Genomic DNA, 24737 nt, shown 5'->3' on the forward strand with positions numbered 1-24737 from the left:
TAGAATCTCCAGCACTGACAGAACTTTTGAGAGCTGAGTTCATCTCAGAATTGCACATGTTTGGGGATCAAAGCTTCTCTGATGGGTCACAAACAGCCCACTAGCCTGGGAGCCTACAAATTGGCCTCTTTTGATAGTGAGCCTACAGACAGAGCGGTCTTTACAAATGTCTCTCCTCACCTTCCGAGAGGGAGAAGGGGTTATGAGAGAGATTCTAATAGTAAGTGACCACCATTTATTGATGGCCTGATTTAATATGTGTCAAATCCCGAGTTAAACTGTATCTCACTGAATCATTTCAAGCCCGTGGTAAGGTGGGTATCCTCCTCAGCTTACAGATGAGGAAACCAGGCTTCGACTGGTTGCACACACGTGTCCAGGATCACTCCTCGGTAAAACTGCCTCCAAATTCAGAATCTGCCGGCACCTTTGCACACGCTCCTCGTCCCTGGACGGTGAGGCTAGAACTACAATTCCCGTGGAGCTGTGCGGCAGTCTCGCGAGAGTAGGCTCAAAAGCGGCGGCGGGAAGGCGGCTGCCTAGGCTACGGCAGCGGTTGGGAGCCGGGCGGACTGCCGGGAGGATGGCGGACAGCGACATCTCCGACAATGAGCCTACGACGCGGACGCTGCTGCGGCGCGTGCTGGATACCGAGGCCCCGCGCACTCCGCGGCGACGCCAGAGCACTCGGGCCGGGTATGTGAGGCGCTGCCCGGCACAGGAGCCGCCGCAGGACCTGGCGAGCGGGGTGTCGGTGTCCGGCGCTGACACAGTCTGCAGAAGGAAACTGAGCCTCAGAGAGTTGCGGAGCCCAAGGCTCGGGGAACCGGTTCCACTCCCTTATCCGGGCTTGGGTCCGCTGTGTGCGCCCCACCCGTCGGGCCTCCAGGCCGCCGAGAGTTCAGCGGTGCCCGCGATGGGGGCGGTCCGCCCCTGGGAGTGCAGGATGGGCGCTCGGAAGCCGGCTTCCTGCCCCGTTCTCCAGGCCACTCCCTCCCCAACCCGCCCCGAGTGTGTCCAGGCGTCTGCCCTACACTGCTTCCCGGGTGGTCCCGGGCGGAGGGGAGGCAGGGACCGGGAAGGGTGCTTTGCTCGGGAACCGGGATTTGGCCTGACTTGGTGGGTGTCAGCGGGTGGCGGCTGTGTCGAGCTGACCTCACGGTGCAGAGGGTGCAGTTCCTTTATGGGCAATGGGAAGCCATTCGGGACGGGTGTTAGGCCTGCGTCCTTGAGGTGCGAGCTGGGCCCTTGGGAACATTTTTGTGGCTCTGGCATCAGAGGGATTGGACTGGAGGAGAGGAGGGCCAGAGTGATCCACGCGGAGGTTGCTGCCAGTCCCCAGCAAGTTTAAACATAAGCATCTTTTTCTTAGGTTGTTATTTTCATGGCTGGAATGGATCCTCTTCCAATGAGTCCTCTGGTCTGTGTGGCTAACCCCTCCTTCTGCCAGAGTCACATCTGTGAAGCCTCCCCCCCCCACCCACCCCCACCCCCTCTCTGAACTGGGTCATATTCTCCCCCTTCCCATACCCCGTTGGCTCCCTTTCGCCCACAACCCTGGTGGCATAGAGCTTGGAACGGGCTGTGGGAAGGACAGGAGGTTTCTGGACCCCCGGCCCCGAGAGAAGTCTGCAGGCTCAGATCCCTGATGAAGGCATGTCTCTGCATCGCCTAGCTCCCCTTTAACTACATAATTCTCAGAGCCGCTGGTCTTTATACAGGGTCCAGAGAACCCCGCTGGGAACACCTTTCTCTATGAGGCTGAGGAGCCAAACAAAGACAACTGCCGGGCGGCAGCCCCACAGAGCCAGGGTGAGTGCCCAAACCACTGACCACTGTAGGGCTGTGCTGCCTTCAGGGGCCCCTGAGGTCTAGCTCTTGCTCTTGAGCCCACCTGGAGGGAATCCCAAGGCAACCTGCTTTTGCCTAAAGTCTATTGGCAGATTGGCCCACACTCAAACCAGGGGACAGCTGAAGGAACAGACACCCCGGACTCTGCTTGAGAATATCCTGTTAACCGGTAAGTGGGCGCTGGCCTGCTGGGCAGAGTTAGGCACCGGTCCCACGGTATCCCCTTACTCAGGACAGCTTGCCCTCCCAGCCCTACCCTCTTGTTATTTCTACAGCCCCGGAATCTTCCATGGTCATGCCAGAGTCAGTGGTGAAGCCAGTGCCAGCACCGCAGGTGGTCCAGTTCTCCAGGCGGGAAAGCAGTCCTGGCAGGTGCACCGTGAATTCCCCACCTTGGGGCTAGGCTGTTAGGCAGCTCTGATGAGGAAGCCTTCTTGGGGGGTCCTCAAAGCCATATGTGAGCCTCCTGGCCTGTCTGAGATTAGTTCCATTCTTGTAGTCTGGAACTGCAACTTCCTGAGCTCAATGCCCCCACAACCGTGGCTCCAGGTCGGTTGACTTCTGGCAGGAGGAAGAAGAGGCTGAGACTGTCAGAGTTTCAGCAAGGAATGGACCAGGGGCTGCCTCTCTCCCAAGGTGAGGCCCTGGACAACACCTATGGCCGCCCTCTCTCTCCTATTTTCTGTAGAGGCATAGGAGGCCTGAGGGAGGGCTAGCTTGAGCCTGTAACTTACAGTTTCTTCTTTTTAGGCCCTGTTACAGAGCCTCCTGGGAATACTGGTGCCTCCTCTCTCAGCAGGTGCAGTTGCCCTCCTGGGGGTTGGTGGAGGAGAGGCTTGGGGGGAAAGGTGCGGACTAGATTCTGACCATATTGCTCACTGCCAATTAACAGCATGGTAGCTGTGCTCTAGAAGATGAGAGCACCAGGGCAGGTAGAGAAATGAGGAATTAGGCCTCAGTAGCTGACTTTCCTTTGTGACTCCTCTCTCCCACCAGCTCCCTCAACCTGACCTTTGCCACGCCTCTCCTGCCACAATCAGTGCAGAGGCCTGGTTTGGCCCGCAGACCTCTTACACGCCGAGCTGTCGATGTGGGTATATTTTTGCAGGATCTGCAAGATACTTCTGTGGCCACGGCTCTTCCAGGTAAGGCAATTTCCTTCTTGCAGCCTGTGGGGAAAGCTTTCCCCCAGGACAGATAGAAGGTGCTGCTGAGTCCAGGGTTGCTCCCGTCTTTATTGGATCAAGGGCAGTGAACAGCCTGGCCAATAGGACTGCTAGTGTAAGGAGTTTCCGCTTTCCTTCCATAAGGTTCTCTTGTCGTGGTGGGACCTAGTCTTCGTTCCTCAGGGCCTTCCGGTCCCCATGTCCTTGAGGAGCTACAAGGCTGAGGGTAGGAAAGGGGTGGCTAGAGTTTGTTGGGAGGTTGAAAGGGGCCAGGTTTCAGGATCACCTGGGAACCTGATTCCAGAAGACAAGGTCAGTAGGGTAAGAGGAGGGTTCCAGGCAGAGGGAGCAGAGTAAGAAGTAGAGAGTGGAGGCATGGATGAGCAGTTTGGGTGCACGCAGTGGAGCTGGGAGTGCCAGACTAAGGAGCAGGAAGGTAAGCAAGGAGGGCTGTATTAGGGAGATAAGGCTTAGACTGCTATGTAGTCTTCTTTCTCGGAGGGCTACTTGGGATAGACTTATGGGGCCCCCTTATGAACAGGCTGTGGTGACTGGGTAGCAGCAGGTGGGGCTGGAATACATTGAGTGCCATCTGGTCCTTGATCTCCAGGTGACAGAACCCCTGTTGCTACCCTGCCAACGGACACCGTGCTGGAGGACACCCAGCCTTTCTCCCAGCCTTTGATTGGCCGTTCCCCCAGAGTGCACCACTCCCTCCCCTACCCCTCTCTCTCTGCTGAGAGGACTGTCAGTCGCAGGACACGGAGCAGTGGGCCTGGGCTGCAGAACAACAGTGAGTATGTGGGACAGGTGGCCTGGAGGCAAGCCAAGCTTGGGCAAGCGTTGGCACTGGTGGTTTTCCTTCCTCAGGTCCATATGTGTGCCCGTCAGAGTCCTATGGCTGTTGATCTCTCCTCCATCCAAAGGTAGAGTCAGTGTTAGGCCAGGAGACTCCAAACCAGTACCTTTGGCCTTCTCTCCTTGAGGGCTAGGCTGGGTTTTTGTGCGGGACCAGCGCAGCCAAGGGTTCGGTGAGCCTGAAGGGGTGGAGGCGAAGGATTTAGAAGACAGACAAAGAGAATAAGCTGGGTCTAGGTCAGCCGTGGGAAAACTATGGCCCGCCCGTTTGAAATGAATAAAACTATTGAAAAAAAAGACCGTACCCTTTTATGTAATGATGTTTACTTTGAATTTATATTAGTTCACACAAACACTCCATCCATGCTTTTGTTCCAGCCCTCCCGTCCAGTTTAAGAACCCATTGTGGCCCTCGAGTCAAAAAGTTTGCCCGCCCCTGGTCTAGGTGGATCTCCTGTGCCTGGCTAAGGCCACAGAGAGGGATCCAGAGGGCAAACTGAGCCTTTATTTTATAGCCAGAGGTAAATAAGGTAGTGGTCACCATAGTTACAGTGTTCTTGTGAGTTTCACTTATTTTGGCAGCTTGCTGCACCTCCCACAGCTCATTAGCTTCCCAGATGAGATCTAGGGAGGTCCATCATAAGGTCAAGCCTAATTATGCTAAGAGGGCTGTGCCCTCTAAGCTGGGACTTGTTTGTGGCTTTGCCAACAGGTCAGTCCACAGCTTAACCCTGTAACCTCTCCCTACAGGTTTTACTATTCCATCTTTACCCTTTTCAAAGCTATAGCCTTGACCTACTGCTTCTCTAGTCTATATTCTCTCCCCTTGATTCAGGTCCTGGGAAACCAGCCCAGCTTCTGGCTGGAAAGGCAGAGGAGGTTGATGCCCTTGCTGTGGGCTTCCCGAACACCAGCAGTGGTACCTCTGGAGAAGATGGACTAGAGCCCTTACTGGGTGGAGTTGGTGCGGAGGTAGAGGGAAGAATGGAAGCAAGCATGAGCTTGAGTGAAGTGAAGGAAGCAGCAGGAGCACAAGCATCTGCCAGAGCAGAAGAGCCTGAGGCACACACAGAAGTGGCAGAAGCAGAAGGATCCTGGGGGGCTATTGAGGAAAAGGAGCCAGAAGGATCTTCAGGGGATAAGGACACTGAAGGTAGGACAGGTAAGGGGCCAGTGCAGGGATCAGGGGGTGAGTGGGGTAATAGTTGTGTTCAGCCCCTGGCCTTGGAGGAAAGTCTTATCTAGGTTCTATTTCTTTTCTTTTTTAAAAAATACATTTGTATTGATTTCAGAGAGGAAGGGAGAGGGAGAGGGGGGACAGAAACATCAATGAGTCACTGATGGGCTGCCTCCTGCACACTGTCTCACACTGGGGATCAAGCCCACAACCCAGGCATATGCCTGACTAGGAATCAAACCATGACCTGGTTGATAGGTTGATGCTCAACCACTGAGCCATGCCGACCAGGCTAAGTTCTCTTTCTGAGCACAGGAAGAGTTGGCCCAGGGAGACTCTGGGGTGCCCCTTGCTTGGTTGGGGGAGCTAGATGGGGCCCTCAGTGAACAGGACAAGGAGGCTGTAGGCCTTCAGGGTTGTGTGAGACAGTTAGGCCTGAGCCCCCCTTGTAACTCTGCCCTTTTTCTGCAGCAAGGCCAGAGTTGGCCTCCAGCACCCCGGAGTTTCCTCAGGCCAGGCAACTGGAGTTCCTTGAGCCAGCCCCACCGACTAGCACTGCAGTGTAAGATTCCATGACCTTGTTCCACATGGGCCTCTTGGGAAGGGACAGGCACTGAGGTTGGCATTGGGCACCACAGGGTTATCCCTCTTCCTACAGGTATGCAGATGATTAACCAGCAGAGCACCCTTAGGTGGGCTGGGTGGTACTCACAGAGAGCACATCTGTCCTGGTGCCTGCTTCTAGGGGCTGAGAGGAGCCTGGGTAGGGGGAAGTGGCCAGGTCAGGATATAGTCAGAAACGGTTTCCTGGAGGAGGATTAGCAGAATCAGACAGGCAGCAATGTGCTGAGAAGAGGGAATGTCCATGCCAAGGCCTAAGGGTCATGGGCCTGAGCAAGTACCAGTTTGTATGATGAGGCTAAATAGGGACATTGATCCTCCCAGACGGTGGAGGATCAGGCCCCAAGGAAAGACCAGGCCTCTACGTGGCCTCTTGTCCCCATTCCCCCCACCCCCCAGCAGATGGTTGGAGTTGTTGGTCCAAGCTGGCCAAGGAGCACAGGGCCCAGTCTTAGCAGGAGCCAGCAAGGTTTATCTTTGATTAGGGGCCTCTTCAGGCAGCAGTTCATTCCTGCCCCCAGCTTATCTTCAGAGCCTCTGGAGCCTCTATCAGCCAGACTTCCTACCCGGGTCCAAACTGCTGGCCCCAGACTCCGACAAGATCCTTATAAGATGGGACTGAGCCACTATGCTAAGCTCTTTAGCTTCTATGCTAAAATGCCCATGGAGAAGAAGGCTCTTGAGATGGTGGAGAAATGGTGAGTCCTGGACTCTTTGGCGGGGAGAGGAGCTCCTCACATTATGAACAGTCTGTTCAGTCTGCTGTAACCCAACCTTGGCAGCCTGGACAAGTATTTCCAACGTCTTTGCGATGACCTGGATGTATTTGCTGCTCACGCTGGCCGCAAGACTGTGAGGCTAGAGGACCTGGAGCTGCTGATGCGACGGTAAGTGGGCGGATGCAGGGAGGTTGTGTGTGTGGAAATGCTGACACTGATTCTGTCTGTCTCCATCCTCTTCTGCTGCAGGCAGGGCCTGGTCACTGACCGAGTCTCCCTGCATGTGCTTGTGGAGCAGCACCTGCCCCTGGAATACCGGCAGCTCCTCATCCCTTGTGCATTCAGTGGCAATACCGTCTTCCCTGCCCCGTAGTGGTCAGACTTCAACACCTGCCCTGTCCCCAGCAGGGGCCCTTTGGCCCCACATGCTCTTCCAGGTCTCCTCACCATCAATAAAGTGTCATGCCCTGGCCGGTTTCTCAGTAGAGTGTCGACCCATGGAGGATTTGCACTTACCTCCCTTGCAGGTTCCCTAGCCTCGGTAGGGGCGTGTGCAGGAGGCAACCAATTGATGTGTCTTTGTCACGTTGGTGTTTATCTCTCTGCCCCTCCTCCCTCCCTTCCACACTCTAGAAATCAATGGAAAAAATATTCTTGGGTGAGGAATAAATAAATAAACAAATAAATAAATGTCACAGAGAGAATCTGTTGTATTTTGATAAATATCCTGGGACCAGCTCCTCCCCTTAACTCCCCAGCATAACCCAGAGAATAGCATGGGTTCAGACAAACAACTTTATACTAAAAGTCCGGTTAGCTGCCCACAGTGGTCCTAGCTTGCAGGCTCCTGCTCCCGAGGTCCCTTGCGCCTGATGTCGATTATTTGAAGTCGTTCCAGGACAGTCCGGACCTGTGCCACAACGTTCTCTTGATTCTCCTCACCCTCCTCTGGCACTTCTATCACGGGGACCTGGAAGGCCTGGTTCAAATAGCTGTTCAGGGTCTGCTTGTCCAGGCTGGGATCGATGATCATCAGGGTCTCACGTAATTTGGGTAGGGTCACTTCTTCACGGCTGCCCCGTAGTAAAAGGGAGAGATAGATAGGCCTTGACACCCCTCTCACACACCCAAAACCTCAGGATGCCTTTCTCCGAGGCTTGAGCAATACATATAATGCCCGGCAGCAAGCTCAGTGCACAGGGAGACCCAGGGGCTCGAGATGCTACCCTGTGGCCCAGTCTGTGGGACTTGGCTATGGCTGAGGGCCCAGGTCACTCACAGTTCCAGGCCCAGCTCTTGCTTTAGCTCCTGTAGGTACTCATCCTTTTCAGACATGTACTGGTCCCACAGCTTGTGCACAAAGGGCATAGTCTGGCCTTCGTCATCCTGGGAGGGGCCGAGACAGGAGGATGGCACATGGGCTAGAGTCTAACAAACTAGGGCAGGGCTGGGCAAGTTCCTGGATACCAACCCCCCTATGTACCCACCCACCTCCACAAACAATGAGCGGTAGTTGAGCAAGTCTGCATTGCTGCTGTTGATATGCCAGCCCCCTGCCTCCATCAGCTCCTGAATTTTGTCTTCCTTCTTTAAGGGGAAGGTAGTCTTGAGCACAGTGCTGTGAGAGACACAAGGGCCTGGCTGAGGCCTGCCCATCCATCTCCCTGCACCCTTTTGCCAGCCCCACTAGTGCTCAGAAGTAGCCAGCACTGAGGCTGTGGCCCTTCCCACGAGGATCCCTTTCCCCTGCACATCTGGGAGCCTGGCCAGCGGGGATGTCAGACAGGACTTGGAGATGGCCTGGCTGGCCTCTTACCTTAACTGCTCCATGGTTAGTACCCCCTCGTTCTGATTGTCGACATTTGTCAACTCCTTCAGCAGCTGTGTTACTGTCTCCTTCTGCTTGATGTACACACTTTCGCTCTTCTGCAGGGAGGGAAGCACTAACTTGCATCTTGTAGGGGTAAAGACAGAGCCGGCCTATGCTGGGGACAAAGGGTGGAGGGCCAGACCCAAGCTCACCTTTTCCATCAAGATTTCATAGAACTGACGCATGAGCTCATTGGAGCGGAAGAGCTTAATATTTTCAAAAATCGTGTAAGCCCAGTCCATGGCCTCAGACCCAAAGCGAGACTCCAGGAATTTGAAGAAGAAATCTGAGAACTTATCTTTCTGCAGTGTAGGGGAAGATTGCTTTGTTAGCCGTCCCATGGTTAGTTGGCCCTCCACCCTGCTTCCTAGCACCTCGATGGAATCCTCCCCACACCCCTCCCAGGATAACTCGAGGCCATGCCTGGCTAGATGGCTGGTGAGATCTGACCTGTTCCTCAGTGAGACGTTCCTTCCAGGCATCCTTGAGGAGGTTTATCACATCCTTCTTGGTTGGCTTCTTATTCTGCACAACGCCATCAAACCGAAGGAAAGAGGGGAGGATAGATTCCCGATAGCCCTGGAAGAGAGAGAGTCAGCCCATCGCTGAGCTCACCTGTGGCCCCAACCTTAAGCAGGGCAGAGTCCCAGAGGGTTCCCCCAGAACCTCAAGTCTTCTCAGCAGCAAGGCCTGGCCATCCTGACTGGCCACAAGTCTCTTGAGCCCCGGGGCTCCCCTACCAGACCCTGGAAGAAGTCTTTCTCCCGGAGCAGCCCCTCGCCAATCTCCTCCAGGAGCACATCCACCAGCTGGTCACTGTTCTTGCCCTCGGCCAGCATGTGCCAGCGCTCTGGACCCCCAGCCACCACATCTGCAGGTGGAGAGAGGAAGCTGGAGTCTGGACCATGCACTTGAGCAGTCCTTGGAACCCCAATTACCTTCAGTGGCCATCATTACCTTCGCACTTGATCCAGTCAGGCCGTGGTGTGGAGGTGCCCTGGATCTCCTGCAGCTCAGTGTAAAACTGGTCCCGTTCCTTCAGTGTGGTCATGTGCAACTGCAGCAGTATCTCATGCTCCTTGCGGACCTCTTCATAGTCATCTCTCAGGCTTTCCAGCTGTTGGCAAGGTGATTGGTCCTTGCTACCCACCTGCATGACCCTGCCCTACCTGCCTGGCTTGCCTGCCCACCAGCACCTGCTCCTGCAGATCCTTGTTGGTCTTCTCCTGCATTTCAAAATCCCTCCTGGGCACCACATCTCCAAAATTGGCCTTCATGGTGTTGAGTTCCATCTGCGTGCGGGCCAGGTCTTGCCGGGTCATCTTCAGAGCCAGTGCTAACTTCACGGGGTCCTCCCCCCAGACGCCTGCCAGGAGGCCTGGCAGCTCGAATCACCCTGGCTCTGGGGCCTATAGCCCAGGTCAGGGTTAGAGTGTCCCTTGGGGCATATCCCAGGTCCTTCTGCTCTCCATGCTTGGGAATCCCTGGGTCTTCCCCACAGTGTTACCAGCCTATAGCTGAGGACTTGGAGAAACCCAGGACAAGGGGTACCAGGTCTATCGTGCGCAGGCTGCCTCAGCTGCCAGAAATTGTATCCCACTTAAACAATGAGTCTGATTCTCAGTCCAGCTCAGAAGATCCATAGACCGAGATGGCAGCAGGAACATCTCCCATCATGAATGGGCACACAGTGAGCATATATTAGGAGAGCTGAATGAATGGGAGTGAGTAATAAGAGCAACTTCTCTCTAGCACTTCCTCAGGGGAGAGAACCCCACCTTGGGTTTACCTGGGGACTGGGCTAGTGACATATCTTCCCGCTGGTACCGTAGCTCATTCAGGTCTGCGATGAGGATCTTGCGGGCATCTCGCTCAGTGAGGTAGCGCAGGTACTCCTCAGCCAAGCTCTTCCTCAGTTTGGTCACCTGTTGGGAAGGTGGCCGCATGGTCAGGGGCTAAGTCACCACAGGGGGATGGGATGTGTGCTGAGTGGCCCCATCAAGGCCTGGGAACAAGAAAGCTAGAGGAAGAGTGGCCACTTTAAGAATCAGCAAAGTGCTGATGTGTCCTCTTGTGGAAAAAGTCTGGCAGTTAAGGAGCAGAACTTTGTTGGCATTTGGGGCCACACTGAGCTAGTGCTGAGCCAAAGCAGAGTGTGGAGGTAGCAGGAGCTCTGAGGAGGTGGTGGCTCAGTGTGTCATTCCAGGCAGAAGGGTGGCGGGAGTTAGGGAGTCACCTCAGTCCCAAGGCCTAGGGTCATCCCTGGGGTGGGGGTGGCAGGGATTCAGGGAGCTGGTCACCATAGTGCTCCCTTTCACCTCGCTCTGCAATGAGATCTTCTCCTCATTCTTTTTGTCAATGAGTTTTAGCAAACTCATCTTCTCTTTCTTCAGCATAGAGATTTCGGATCTCTCTTCAGCCCTCATGGCCAGGATCCTTTCATTGCAGTCCTCATTCACTGTAACAAGCTTGGCCTTCAGGGGTTCCAGAGCCCGAATCTTCTCCCTCTGGTGGGCTAAGCAGGGACAGGTGGGAGAGAACCTTTAGGGCCATGGAGAACAGCCAGGAGAAACTAATCCTAAGGTCTCAGTGAGTGGCTAAGTCCCTTGAAAACTCTAGGAGTATACTCATGCCTTGTGGCCCCTACTTAAGGCCTTGCACTTGCTTTTAAACCAGGACAGAGTCCAGATGAGGACTGGGGTCTCGCCTATGCCCTTTTCCCCACAGCCTTTACTCCAGCAGCTGCACCAGGCCTGGCACCTCCTGAGCCTGGCACCTCCTGAGCCTTCTCAGAGGCACTCACTCCCTCCTGAGATCACTCTCAATGGGAAAGATGCTCTGTTTCCTACAGATCCTGCCTCTCCATGCTTCCCAAGGATAGGAGATGGCCAGGTGCCCTGTCTTAGGACAGTGGAAGCAAAAAGGCTAAGCAGGGCTTGATGACCTCAAGGCTCAGTTAGGCCCTAGCTAGTTTGGCTCAGTGGATAGAGCGTCAGCCTTTGGACTGAAGGTTCCTGGGTTCGATTCCAGTCAAGGGCACATGCCTGAGTTGTGGGCTCAGTCCCCAGTGTGGGGCATGCAGAAGGCAGCCAACCAATGATTCTCTCATCATTGATGTTTCTATCTCTCTCTACCTCTCCCTTCCTCCCTGAAAACCAAAAAAAGGCTCAGTTAGTAGCTGCCCCAGAGCTGCTGCAGAGTCCTCTGCCTCTTCCGGTCTGGGCCCAGGCGGGAGGCTGCAGTCTTACCCAGCATCATCTCATATGCATTCTTGATGGAGGAGAGCAGTGGCTTGTACGTTTTGAAGTCCTCTATGAAGAACTCAAAGATCTCTCTGTAAGGCTGGTAAGAAAAAGGAGCCTGTTACCTCCTGCCTGACCTATAGGTGCCACCCTCAGTGGAGCCTGAGTTTTTCTTTACTTGGCTTAGAATAATTCTAGCATGAAGCTGCCGGGTGGCCCACATTCAAGTAAAGGCTCCAGGCATCACCCGAATCTCTCCTCGTGCCAGGGAGCTGAGGGGCAGCTCTGTTCCTCTCAATTGCTCTCCGGAGGCCTCTCCTGGTGCTGTCTCTGAGACGGGGCAGATGACCTGGGTCAGGATCTCCCGCCTCTGTACCCGAGCCCCCTATCTGGCTCTCCAGGCAGCCAGCCAGCCAGCCTCCATGCACTGTGCCTCATTTGGACTCCCATCAGAACCCACCCACCCCCATCTGATAGCCCTGTGGGAGCTGGAGAAGATTCAAAGGCTCTGACCTTGCATTCTGACCTTCAAGTAGGGGTGTGGTTTCCTGTCCCCCTTAGACACACAGGAAGATTTTAGAGGCAGCACTGTACACTGGAATGAGCACAGGCTCCCAAATCAGCCCTGAGTTTGAATCCCATCCCCACCACTTCATAACCATATGGCTTCTCCAAGCTTCTGCTTCCGTTGGGAAGTTACTTTCAGCCTGTGAGCTCTTATATAAGGCCCCACCCAGGACCTGGCACTCAGATGGTGCTGAGCAAATGCTTCCATCAGTGACTAATTCCCCATCACCATCCCTGTTTTAGTAGGGATCTGGCAATTCCCTCCCTAGTACGTACCAGAATCTAGGCTGCATCTACATTTCTCTTTATGTATCTGGGCTAAGTTCCTGGAGCTTGGGGCTGTTGTCACTGGAATGGTGGACGCTGTAGGACCCCTGCTTGCCAAACTGTCAGGATTCAAGCTCCATTCACTGATATCCAATGACCCAAGCTGGGCACTAGGGATCACAGCTGAAGGGACTGGAGGCAGCATCCATGCACCTGACTCAGGTGAAACTCAAGCCTCAGGAGAGGTTTGGTTCCATACAGGCAGCCTTCCCTGCTCACTGGCTTTGTCATAGAACATGTTTCTCTTACCAGGAAAGGGAACCCAAAAGACTGGGAGTGGCTGGTCTCTCCTGAAGGTCTCAAGTGCTCAGTGCTAGTGAGTAAGGTTTCTTCCTGCCCCCCTCCCTGCCCTCCCTACAGTAATTCTGTGGCTCTGACCTGTAGCCTCAGCTCCTGGGAAGAATCCGTGCTCAGATCCAGCAGGAGGAGCTCCTTGCGGAGGTAGTTCTCTAGCTGCTCCAGGAACCTCGGCTTGGTAGTGCCCAGGGTACTCCGCTTCCAGCCCCTACAGGGGGTGGTGGGCTATTGTAATGGGCCCGGCACAAGGCCCTTGCATTCTCAGTCTGGGGCAGCACACTCCCTTGAGCTATCTCTCTGGGCCCAATACGGGGTCTGTACCAGCCCATCCACCATCTGGCTGACCCTGGCTTACCCTATTTTCTTCCAGTAGTCATCTGCACAGGGTTTTCGATTATGCAGAATGGTCTGGCCAGTGGCGTATGTGGGCCATGGGGACAGGTAGCCACAAATGGAGGACTGACAAGAGGTCTACAGGAAGGGACAGGTGGGGTTACTATGGCAATATTGCTTCCCTTCCTGCTGCTCCTCTCCATCCTCTTCCGTCCACTTGTGATTTTCCCCCAACATCTTTTTTTAAATATGTTTTTATTGATACCCCAACAACTCTTAATATAGTTCATAATTATGATGGTGGGTCATAAAATGATAGGGGGCTTAGTTTAAATACCAGATCACCCCTTTTTAGCTGTGTGACCACAGGCTTAACTTGTGAGTTTCTGCATCTGTGAAATGGGGATGGTTGTAGTTCCCATCACACTGTATTGATTTGAGGACACAATGAGAAAGCATGAAGAGTGAGTTACAGATTCAGGCGCCTCCTAGGAACTCAGTAAAGGTCAGCTATTCTCTTCTGAAGGTATGTCAGTTTGTATTGGATACCTGCACTATAAAAACAGATGTGAGTACTGGGCAGGACCAGCCCGTGCCCCCATAACACAGTCTAGCTAAAGAGATAGAGATAGAGAGAGAGAGAGAGAGAGAGAGAGAGAGAGAGAGAGCGTGAGCGCGCGCAGGCCCAGCCTCAGGCCTGGACTGACACAAACAAGATTGCAGAGATGGCAGCAGGGTGAGCTGTGGACCCTGGGAGGAGAGTGGCCTGTGTACCCTGGGGGAGGAGATAGGGAAGGTGGTGGGAGTGCCCTCAAGGAGTGGTATCTTATTTTGAACCTTAAGCAGGGGTAGGGAGAGGAAATAGTAGTATATATGGGCTTGTTTTATTAATCTTTTCATGAAATACTCAAAATATAGGAGGGGAAAAATGACCTCTGGCCCAGTGAAGCCCACTTCTAGAATTCATCCAGTCATCCATCACACATTTCTGGGTCCATAGTACATGCCAGCCCCTGCTGGGTTCTAGGAACATGAGGAAAAATGAGGGTATGATTGGACTGGGGTGACAGGTGAGGTGATAATCACAAGTCAGGAGGTAGTGACTGAAGCCAATGCAGGGGCCCAGGGGTGGCTGGTCATTTTATTTATTTATATTATTATTTTTTAAAAAATATATTTGTATTGATTTCAGAGAGGAAGGTAGAGGGAGAGACAAACATCAATGATGAGAGAGAACCATTGATCGTCTGCCTCCTGCACTGGGGATGGAGCCCGCAACCCAGGCATGTGCCCCAACCTGGAATTGAACTGTGACCTCCTGGTTCATAGATTGACACTCAACCAATGAGCCACGTAGGCTGGGCATATTTTATTTTTTGACGGTATGAAGAAAATTTATTCAGGGCATCTGTGAACAGATGGGCAGAAACCTAAAATGGCATCTGCCTCTGGCCAGTCATTTTAAAGGAGGAGGTGATGATGTCAGTGATGTTCAGTAAAGCTTAAATGAGTGCATGGGCAGAGCTGAGTCCACTCTGGGAGACGGTGTGTGGTGGTGGGGGGACGACACAAAAACTGCCTGGGTAGCACCAGCTTCTCAGGGAAACAGCAGGAGTCTAGAGCAGCCTGGCGGAGGCTGAGGCAGCCAGTGCAGAGGAGGACAGAGATGGAGCAGCAGCTTTATGCACAAGGGCGGTCCTCAAAGCTTTCCTATGACTGTGACAAAATTAGAAAGCTCCTAAGTGCCTAAAAATAGAAAATTGTTAAGCAGCCATGAAATGTTTACCAAGAGGTTAAACATGGAACTATACTAAATATAATGCTATAGCTCTAAAGGTTAATTAAGGCCTGCAATCACGGGAAAAGCAGGTAAAAATGAAAAAACAAAAAAAGATGGAGGAAATAATCCAGAAAGCTACCAGCCATTATTATTCTCTAATGACAGACCTATGGATCCTTATTTGTCTATAACTGTACATTTTTCAAAATTTTCTACAATGCACATACATTACTTTCAAATTTAAAAGAAAATGGAATTGCCCTAAACCGGTTTGGCTCAGTGGATAGAGCATCAGCCTTCGGACTCAAAGGTCCCGGGTTCGATTCCGGTCAAGGGCATGTGCCTTGGTTGCGGGCACATCCCTAGTGGGGGGTGTGCAGGAGGCAGCTGATGGATGTTTCTCTCTCATCGATGTTTCTGGCTCTCTATCCCTCTCCCTTCCTCTCTGTAAAAAATCAACAAAATATTTAAAAAAAGAAAAAAAGAAAATGGAATTATTGAATTCAATGCTGAATTTAATATTAAAGCCCCCTCTGTGGCCCTGAGCCCAGCCAGGATCTCCTGGGATGGAGAGGCCAGGCCTACCTTCCATGCGCAGCATATCCAGGTTCTAGGAGTCCTTCCAGGCTAATGGTAACTGGCTCCTGACTCTCCTAAGTGTGGAAATGCCACTGTCTCCTTGGGCTCTTCCTTGCATTCCATTAGTTCTACATGTTTATCTTATCTTGGGATCATTCATTCTTTCCCTAAATAATTTTGGAAAGACTAGTATATAGTAAGTCATGTTGCTAGCTCCCAGGGAGGACCTCCAGTCTCTGGGGGGAGTCTGGATTGATCTATTTCTGTATCTCCAGAATCAATGATATGTATGTCACACTCTTCACAATCTTAAGGTGCACTAGTAAATATTGTGTAATAAATATATAAGGGAGCACAATAATTTAGCATGGATGAAAGACATAATAAAAACAAAAATGTTGCTCTATGGTTATATATGTTTACACATGCTTTCCGTGGGTCAAGAATGCTCTGTCCTGGTCGGTGTGGGGTGTGGCTCAGGTAGTTGAGCATCATCCAGTGCACCAAAAGGTCATGGTCAGGACACAATCCTGGGTTGTGGGCTCCATCCCCAGTGTGGGGTGTGCAGGAGGCAGCCGATCAATGATTCTCTCTCATCATTAATGTTTGTCTCTCTCTCCCTCTCCCTTTCTCTCTGAAATCAATTAAAAAAAGTTTTTCATACTTTCATAGGCCAGTCCACGTGTTCTGCCATTTCTGCCAGGAGAAAACGTGGCCACCCTACTTTGATTCCTGGGCATGTGCTGCTTCTTGGCCTGGTTATTAACAGCTAGGAAGGCCTCTGCAAGCTGGTAGCTAGAAGATGAGGGTCCTGGTGCTACAAGCTCTCTGCTTCCCCCTGCAGGTGAAAATGGGAAGGGCGGCCTGGGGGTGAGAGGAAGACAGGAAGGAACAATGCCCCCTGGTGGATGAGCCCAGAGTAGCAGCCGCCCCACAGAAGATAAGGAGTGCAGAGCCCCACCCCAGGTCCCCTGAGTAGGTCAGCTGAGGAGGAACTGGGAGTGGGAATCCTAAGTCATTGGGTCTTGTGGGGCCATGGCTGTACTTGGTCTCCCCAAAGGGTCCACATTACCCCCTTTACCTCCTTAGAGTCAAGGTTCCCATGTTGGGTGTCCCCAGCCTCACAAAGTGTGTGGTCCTTGTGTCCCCAAATCCTCCACACAAAATATACTCACAGGAGGAAAAACACCACACAGCCCACAGTGCTCCACTGTGAGCTGGAGTTATGAGTTCGTTCAAATGTGTTTTTTTAATACGTGAGATTTGGAAAATGGCTGTTTACTGATTAAATAACAATCTTATGATCATATCAACAAAAGCCCTAAATTACTTAATAAGACAGCATTCATATTTATATAAAAACTTTAAAGAACAGGAATGAAGGAAGGAAGTTTTCTGAGGCTTCAATAGAGTCTCTACTTCCAACCCCGAGCCCACAACGCAATGGAGGGACATCCTTTCACTTCTGTCTTCACACACCTCCTTGTAGCATTTCTGGAGCACATATGCCAACCACTCAAGTACCTTATCAGGCACCTGGGTCATAAAGACAAGAAGTCACAGCCCTGAAGGACCTTGGCAGATCTGCACAGTTCCTGGCACATGGCAGGCTGGAAGAAGAAATGCTGTCCACTCCAGAATGCTGAGTTGCAGGTGATGGTGTCCATGGGCACGGGCTGAATCTCTCTCTGCTGAGGAGTCTGGGATGAGGTGTGGCAAGTGTGCACATTCTTACCCCAGAGCCTGGTGGCCCTGGCCTCTGTGAACTAAAATCCCCTGGTGGGAGAAGCTGTTGGATGGGGCATGTTTCAGGTGGGCGGTGTTTTTGGATTGCAAAGAGGGAAAAGATAAGATCTGGGGTCTGACATCTGGGGATCCAACAGGACATCACCACTAACCAGTGTCTTCCGTTTCTGAGAAAGCTTGCGTTTCTCGGCATTATAGGTTTCTGTTAGTAAGTTCTCATCTAGGGTCACTCTTGAAGGCTGCAGGTGTATTCTGTACAGAGAAGGGGGAAGAAAGCAGTTGGTGACAACGCCCTGATGGGGGAGAGATCTATAAAACATGACCTCCTCCAACCTCAGAGCCAGTCTCTGGGTCTTCCCAGTGCTGCCTCCAGATTCTCAGAGATGCTGCCAACAAGCTCCTAGTCCTGAGCCCAAACCATTTTCCTACATTGCCAGAAACCTCATCATCAGAGTCTCACCAACTCCTGCAGTGGTAGGATACCCTCACCTTGAACCCATGGAACCCTGTGGGCCTATACTTCCACTCTGTTCAGCTGTGGCTGAGATGACAGTTTAATGTATGTGACTGGCACACTCTGGGGGTGTGATACCAAAGACAGGTGCTATAGGGCAAGAAGCACAGGGTCTGGAGTCTCAATTCTCCACTTATTGGCTGATAGGACCTGGGGGCTGACCTCTGTGGTTCCAACACAACCTCCCGTGGGCAAGTCATTTAACCTCTCTAAGCCTAGTTTCCTCAAAAGGAAGTGGAGATAATTCTTGCTTTTCCTATCTCATAAAATTGCTGTGAAGTTTAAATAAGAGCAAAAGAGATAAGTAAAAATAGCCTGTAAACTGCAAGGGGCTGTACAGATGTTATTTTTGACAGCAGGATGGGAGAAAAGTAGATCCAAGGAGGTTTTTAACTCCTAGGCCTCTTAGGAGAGCCATCCTTGTTCAAGCGAGGCAGGCACTTAGGTGTCAACAGGGAGGGCTGCATGTGAGCAGCCGATGTCGGTGGAACTAAAGAAAGAAGTAATCCCCGCAATCCATGGTGGGGGTGATTTATGCTGCCAGAGAGACTTGTGTCTTCATTTCTCTGGCTAGCTGATGATCTTGGGTGTGTGGTTTAACCTCTGAAACTCAGTGTCTTTGTCTATAAAAGTGAGACTAGGACTAGTCAAACTCCAGAGAAGTTGAAAGCAGTAACATGAACCCACTTGGGAAACCCTGCCCTACATGGAGCAGTGACACCCTAAACTTCAGTCCTCTGTTGTCTCTAAACCAAACAAGTGTGAGGAAACCATGTCGTGTAAGCAGCTGGTGTGGAAAAGGAAGGGTTTTGCCCAGATGTTCATGGGTTTGAGACAGGATACAGCAGGTCAACCCCTCTGCTCACTAGGTTAAATCAATACCTTTCTGTCAAGACTAATCAATTTTTCCAGACTCTGTTCTTGTTCCTGTTGGAGTTCCTACATAAAGCAAGGGAAGCAAGAAAATTATGAGGAACTCTCCAAATCCTGAGAGGCTGCCAAGTGGAAAAGCTCAGCATGTAGCAGATATTAGTTTTGAATGTCAAAGGAGACAACAGTCCAAAAAAGACTTGCAAATAATAATAACTTTAAAAATACCTGGTAGAGACAATATACTTATCCAACAAGCTTAGGATGCTCTTTAATATTTTATTTTTATTGAATTTATTGGGATGACATTGGTTAATAAAATTATATAGGTTTCAGGGGTACAATTCTATAATACACCATCTGTATATTGTATGTTCACCACCCTAAGCTCCTTTAGTATTATATTAAATATTTCACACCACTTCTCAGGCAAAACAGGAAACAGACATCTATATTTCTACTTTAAAGTAGATAAAACAGAGTTACTTAACTAATGGTAGGCAGTGGGTTTGTCAGGGGTTAATTATGTCCTGGTATTGAGTGAACTCAAGCACTGAGTTCCATCCACCAAGCCACTGTGCCCAGGATGTGAGGATGAAAGGGGAAAGCCAATGTGGACGAGAAACCAGCCCCAGGGAAGTGCACAATTCAAAGGTCCCTTTTAAAGCAGCGGTCGCCAACCTTTCAGACCTCACAAACCACCAGTGGTTTTAGAGGGTCCTCCTGACATGTCCACAGTACGAAGGTCTGGCCTATCCCTCATCACCCTGACTCTGCTCTAAGAGGAGCTGGAGGAGGGCAACCTACACTGTGCCTCTAAGGCAAACAGTGAACCTGGCTGAATGCACATCATTAAATATTGGTGAACGAAGAACCAGGACAGGAAGGAATGATGTTTTGTACTGCCACCAAATTCAGCCTCGCAATTACATTATGCTTCCTTAAAAGGAACCAAGACGCTCTTTCTGAGTCTATTTCATGTCCTTTCCAAACATGGCTGCAGTTTTCTAAATCATTCCTGGCTGGGTAACAACACTGAAGCCTACTGTCTGGTTCTTGTAGACTCATTTTTAGCTCTGGGACAAATAATCACACTGGCACTTAATTTCCCGACTTTTGTAGGCTTTCTCTGTCAAGGAAGCCAGACCTTGAAGGATTAGAGTTTAGGTGAGATCAGGTGTTTTGCTTTTGTAATGAACAGAAGGGAGAAACTACATTCATTCAACACTTACTAAATGCCTATTATATGCAAAAGCTATGATGAGAGCATCACCTATTCTGCTTATGTGTCCCCAATGATGTGTTTGATGTGGGCTGTATCATCCCCATGTTTGAAATATGGAAGCAGAGGTCTGGAACTTTAAGGACCTTCTCTGAGGTCCCAAATCTAAAAAACACTATTTAGCCAAAGTTTTTGCTTTAATCCTTATACTTTGCGTCCTTCCTGGCAAACAGCTTGTTTTTTTTTTTGTTTTCAATGCTTAGAGGCTACACCTATGAATACAGACAGTAGCTACCCTGAGGTTGTGGAATGCACCTGATCAGATTAGAGTCAGCCAGCAATTTGACAAGCATTTTTGTCACAAGCCCGTGGGTGAAGAGGCAGTTTATCCAACAGCTTGGGTTCAGTCCCACATGGCTGGATTCAAATCCTAGTTCCACCACTTACAAACATGTGTAAAACACATGATCTCTCTAGGCTTCTATTTCTTCATTTATAAAATGGTTATATTACTACCTCATAGAGTTGTGAAGGTTAAATGTAGTATATAACTCACTTGTCATATAATATACACTCGGTATAAACAAGCTGGCTGTTACTAATGATGAAGTGTGTCTGTCCTTTTGCTAGCAAGTAATGTCCTCACTGGGCTGACAAGTCATTGGGATTCTGTTTCGGCACCACTGATCCTGTGGGGCTGGAGCCCTAGAGTCAATGGACAGAGGCGGGAAGTTCCGAGGTCCGGATCAGGTACCAATTCCTTTTTCTGTACTCAAGCCCTCATCTCTGCCCTCAGCCGGGCCAGCGCCTACCTCGATGAGGTCGCCAAGCTGGATCTCTGTGGCGTAGAGGAGGCCATCACCTTCCAACAACCCGGCAGCTAGCACCCGCGGCCTGGGAAGCTATGGTAGTGTACAACCCGTCGCCATGGCGACCAGGCCCCAGCAGCAGAGCGGCGCGAGCGGGGTCAGTGCTGTGCCATGCCCTCGCGCCTCTTGCCCGCGGTTGGAAGGCCAACTAGCAAAAGTGGTCTAGGAGCCGGGAGTGGGACCCCCTCAGAATCAATCACTACAGCATACTTGACTCTAGCTACCAGACCCGAGAATCCGGGATAAACATTAGACTCTGGAGGAGGGAGCTGAACTGAGAGGCCAGAGCCGCGTTGCAAGCGGGAATTGTAGTTTTCAGTGTCCCGAAGTTTCCGCCGAACAGGCCTATGGCTGAACAAGTCGGAACTACATTTCCCAAAGTTCCTTGCCAGCCCGAGTTGGACTGCCTCTGTAGAGCTCTGCATTGTGGGATATAGAGTTCGAAATGTGGCGAGGCGTGGCCGTGTTGAAAGAGAAGTGCCGGACTCGGACTCGGTTTCCCTGCGGCTCCGGTAGACTTGCGGGTCATTGGCTGAGCGGTGCGGATCTGGTCCCGCTCCTCCCCGCCTCCAGTGACACAATAGCTGATCTCCCTCCAAGATGGCGGCGGCGACGGCGGACCGGGGAGCTGGGAGCCCGCAGGCTGGAGACTCCTCCGGCGGGGGCGCTGGGGGCGGGCTGCCGTCCCCAGGGGAGCAGGAGCTGAGCCGGCGCCTGCAGCGCCTGTACCCCGCGGTCAACCAGCACGAGACGCCGCTGCCGCGCTCCTGGAGCCCCAAGGACAAGTACAACTACATCGGCCTCTCCCAGGGTAACCTCCGCGTCCACTACAAAGGTATTAGCCTGTTTGGCAGAGGGAGGAAAAGGCCAGAGCGTCTGCCCGGTGGCTGTGCTGCCCAGCCCTTACCCCATCACGTCCCTTCTCCGGCCCTGTGCTCCGAGTTAGGCCCTAGTCCCTGCGGGTGTCCAGCGTGGTGGGGCTGACCAGGCCGAGGCTGGAGTGCCTAGTCTGCTCTGCCCTGAAACACCCGATGTCAAGAGAACTGCAACAGGTGTGACCAGACCCGGTGCTCGGTTGGACCTTCCACCCGAGGGCCTTCCTGCTTGTCCTGGGATAGCTCCAACTCCAGCTGGGCCCTTCTTACCACTGCTTGGTTTCAGCAGTGTCTGAAGAAAGGGGTAAAGGGATAGTCACGTTTTCTCCCCGAGGCAGAGGCCCATGGGCTTGCTGATCTGCAGACTCCCAGACTGGTCCTGGGGTTCTGTGCTAAAGTTGGCGGGGGGGTGCCTCCTCCCCTGCTCTCCCAGGTGGGCTGTCTGTATTCTGGAGAGAGTAGATTGCAGGCAGTTTTGGGAAATCTCTCTCATGTATCCACATTGCCTGTACCCTCCTTTGGTTTGTGTGGGAGGGTTGCTATTCTCAGGAGGAGGTGAGCCAAAGGTGGGAGGTTTATGTGTTTGTTCAGTTGTCTAATTATTCCTTAGACTGTGTCAGAGCCTCCTCTGGCCATGGAGTGGTGAAGTTGCCATGATCAGAGAAGAATGAGGTGTCTGCCCATTTGCATTTCCTTGCGCTGAAATTTATCCCTTGCCCTCTCTAATTAGGTCATGGCAAAAATCACAAAGATGCAGCCTCAGTGCGTGCCACCCATCCCATACCTGCTGCCTGTGGCATTTATTACTTTGAGGTGAAGATTGTCAGCAAAGGAAGAGATGGGTAAGCCCCTCCTTACCACCTTCTTTCACCCAACACCAAACTGTTCCCTGTGGTCAGAGTTCGAAGTCTCCTGGCTGACACTTGTGAATGTTGTGAACCTCCGAGCCACGTGGGTCTGGGCTGCCTCTGTTACCTGACTAGGCATCACCTGGTTTAAGCATCAGCCCTTGATGACAACTAGATCCATTCCGGGCAGAGGAGGGGACTTCTCTTTAGTGATGAGCTATCTCATAGGTCAGAGAAACAAGTAACAAGTTTGCATTAACCATTCAGCACTCAAAATGGGGTTCCCCCCACTGAAGGTTGGTGTTTGTGACCTCCCTCCTTTTCATACTCTTACTGCATTCAAAGTTCATTTTATGGCATTTAGTCATGTAGAGGCCCCAGTAGCCTTCAAAGGGGTAATAGAGTCTCTACAGCATTCATCAAAACTGTGGCAGCGACTGGCCTGTCATCTCAGGGTAAACAGCATGCACATGGTCAGAATCAGCTGACTTTATGCTGCTCATAAACTTGTTTTTCTGTCCAGGGACTTGAACACCAGTTGAACCAGCTTTAGGAAGGCCCTCATTAAAGTCAGCATTAGGGAGGTTCCCTATTTTATGGTGATCTAAGCAGACACAAGGCATCAGAAGGAAGAGTTTTCATTTTTCTTCTTCCTTTTTCTTTTCCCAGTCTCCCTTTTTTCCAGTGATTGTGACAAAGCAGGTGTCTAAGTTATGAAATAACATGATTGCAACTGTCTTGGAAAGGCTTTCCTCATCAGACCTGAAGTCTGGTGTGGGAAGTTTGCCAGCCCCCTCAGTGACCTTTGTGCTAACCCTGAATATGTGTTTTTGAATATTCAGAATACTTTCTCTCTCCTAGGAACTGTCCCCTTGGGGTGCCAAAGGGCTGTACTGGGGGCAGGATGGCCAGTCAGAGCTTTGCCTGCTTCCTCGGTGACGTCGTGACATCCCTGCCTGAGAGGGTTGTGTGATTGTGGGTGGAATGTGGGGCTTTCCTCGTCTGCACTGTGGGGAGGTAGGCCAGCAGCTTAGATGCTTCTAACTCTATAGTTCTGTGATTCTGAATTCTGATCATGGGAAGCTATTGTATTTTTTACTTTTATTCCCATCTAGTGCTTTTACAGATATGAAACATACTGTTGGAGGGCTTTAAAGCTTCTATTTTCCCTTCCCACTCTGTGATAAAAGCACATATATTTTATGTGCTTGAACTAGTGTGAATGAGAGTGGTGTCTTAAAACAAACTTGTGAGCTTTAGCTGGTTTGGCTCAGTGGTTAGAGCGTCGGCCGTGCATTGAAGAGTCCCAGGTTCAAAACTGGTCAAGGGCACGTATCTCAGTTGCAGGCTTGGCGGGGCGAGTGCGAGAGGCAACCATTTCATTTGTCTCTCACATCGATGTTTCTGTCTCTCCCCTCCCTTCTACCGTCTAAAAATCAATGGGAAAAATACCTTCAGGTGAGGATTAACGAGAGAGAGAGAGAGAGAGAGAGAGAGAGAGAGAGAGAGAGAGAGAGAGAGAGAGAGAAGAGGAGAGGAGAAGAGAAGAGAAGAGAAGAGAAGAGAAGAGAAGAGAAGAGAAGAGAAGAGAAGAAGAGAGAAAGAGAGAAAAATCCTCACGTGAGGATTTAAAAAAACACAAAACACTGCGAAAACAGTTACAGTATAGACTGAAATGTTGGTGCTGGAGTCTCATATTGCCAAGGAAACTGAGGAGCATTTTTTAAACTTGTAGGGAGGAAAATGGATTGTTTTCTCTGTAACTGAGTGAGAGAGAAAAAAGAAAAATTTTTCAGAAGGGGAATGTTGAAACGCAGACACCTAGAGTCCTTCATCTAACTTTAACATTTCAGTTGTAAGTAGATCTTGCTGGAAAGGCCCTGTGTCTTGTTAGATTGCCTTACTTAGGTGTTGCTACAAAACGAAAGAGAGTTGGGCATCTTTTCTCAGCTTTTGTTTTCAGCATTTTTACATATGGTAACTGTAGCCAGTGAGCTAACCTGGAACCCTCAGTTTGTTGTTGTTAATCCTCACCTGAGGATATTTTTTCCCCTTTGATTTTTTAGAGGGGAAAGGAGGGGGTTGGGAGGGAGAAAGGGGGAGAGAGAGAAACATTGATCTGATAGACACATTGATTGGTTGGCTCCTGAACTCACCCTGACCCCTACCAGGCTGGGGATCAAACCTGCTACCCAAGTGTATGCCCTTGACCAGAATTAAACCCTTGATCCTCCTGTGCAAGGGCTGATGCTCTAACCATTTAGGACACTGGCCGGGGCAGGAAACCTCAGTTTTAAAAAGGTGCAGGTGGTCATGTATGCCTTGGTAGCCTGCTTCAGTTGACTACTGTCAAATGGCAAATATATGCACATCCCATCATGGTCTCTTTATAGAATTCCTGAAAGC

At 51.2% G+C, this 24737-nt stretch overlaps 3 protein-coding genes across 10 annotated transcripts in view; 2 read left to right on the forward strand and 1 right to left on the reverse strand.

Moving 5' to 3' along the window:
• Positions 1-484: 484 nt before the first annotated feature.
• CENPT (centromere protein T) lies at positions 485-16168 on the forward strand. 5 transcript variants are annotated; one of them, XM_059667737.1, is made up of 13 exons: positions 485-696; positions 1722-1812; positions 1933-2020; positions 2127-2223; positions 2351-2487; positions 2602-2650; positions 2848-2996; positions 3628-3810; positions 4711-5037; positions 5524-5614; positions 6159-6371; positions 6456-6560; positions 16060-16168. In XM_059667737.1, the coding sequence occupies exons 1-13, from the start codon at positions 584-586 to the stop codon at positions 16151-16153; spliced, it is 1737 nt and encodes a 578-aa protein (XP_059523720.1). In that variant the 5' UTR covers positions 485-583; the 3' UTR covers positions 16154-16168. The 5 variants fall into 5 exon arrangements, with proteins under 5 accessions (XP_059523720.1, XP_059523718.1, XP_059523721.1 ...); XM_059667735.1 differs by lacking the exon at positions 16060-16168 and adding an exon at positions 6642-7053 and having other exon boundaries at positions 487-696; XM_059667738.1 differs by lacking the exon at positions 16060-16168 and adding an exon at positions 6642-7052 and having other exon boundaries at positions 487-696; positions 6195-6371.
• Positions 7083-21072, reverse strand: TSNAXIP1 (translin associated factor X interacting protein 1). 2 transcript variants are annotated; one of them, XM_059667728.1, is made up of 16 exons: positions 20552-21072; positions 17286-17385; positions 13051-13166; positions 12777-12903; positions 11511-11604; positions 10581-10777; positions 10052-10187; positions 9459-9628; positions 9220-9379; positions 9003-9133; positions 8713-8841; positions 8415-8564; positions 8209-8318; positions 7884-8010; positions 7672-7778; positions 7083-7465 (listed from the first exon to the last, which is right to left on the reverse strand). In XM_059667728.1, the coding sequence occupies exons 1-16, from the start codon at positions 20596-20598 to the stop codon at positions 7225-7227; spliced, it is 2142 nt and encodes a 713-aa protein (XP_059523711.1). In that variant the 5' UTR covers positions 20599-21072; the 3' UTR covers positions 7083-7224. The 2 variants fall into 2 exon arrangements, with proteins under 2 accessions (XP_059523711.1, XP_059523712.1); XM_059667729.1 differs by lacking the exons at positions 10581-10777; positions 11511-11604; positions 12777-12903; positions 13051-13166.
• Positions 21073-21110: 38 nt separating this feature from the next.
• Positions 21111-24737, forward strand: part of RANBP10 (RAN binding protein 10) — a 60041-nt gene continuing 56414 nt past the window's right edge. The window contains exons 1-2 of one of the 3 annotated variants that reach the window (XM_059667730.1): positions 21111-21443; positions 22214-22325. In XM_059667730.1, the coding sequence (XP_059523713.1) occupies positions 21209-21443; positions 22214-22325 (347 nt within the window). In that variant the 5' untranslated portion in view covers positions 21111-21208. Of the gene's footprint in view, positions 21444-22213; positions 22326-24737 lie in introns of those variants that run through there. The other 2 variants (XM_059667731.1, XM_059667733.1) reach the window with 2 other exon arrangements.

The sequence above is a fragment of the Myotis daubentonii genome, chromosome 15 (assembly GCF_963259705.1).
Source record: "Myotis daubentonii chromosome 15, mMyoDau2.1, whole genome shotgun sequence".
NCBI lineage: Eukaryota > Metazoa > Chordata > Mammalia > Chiroptera > Vespertilionidae > Myotis > Myotis daubentonii.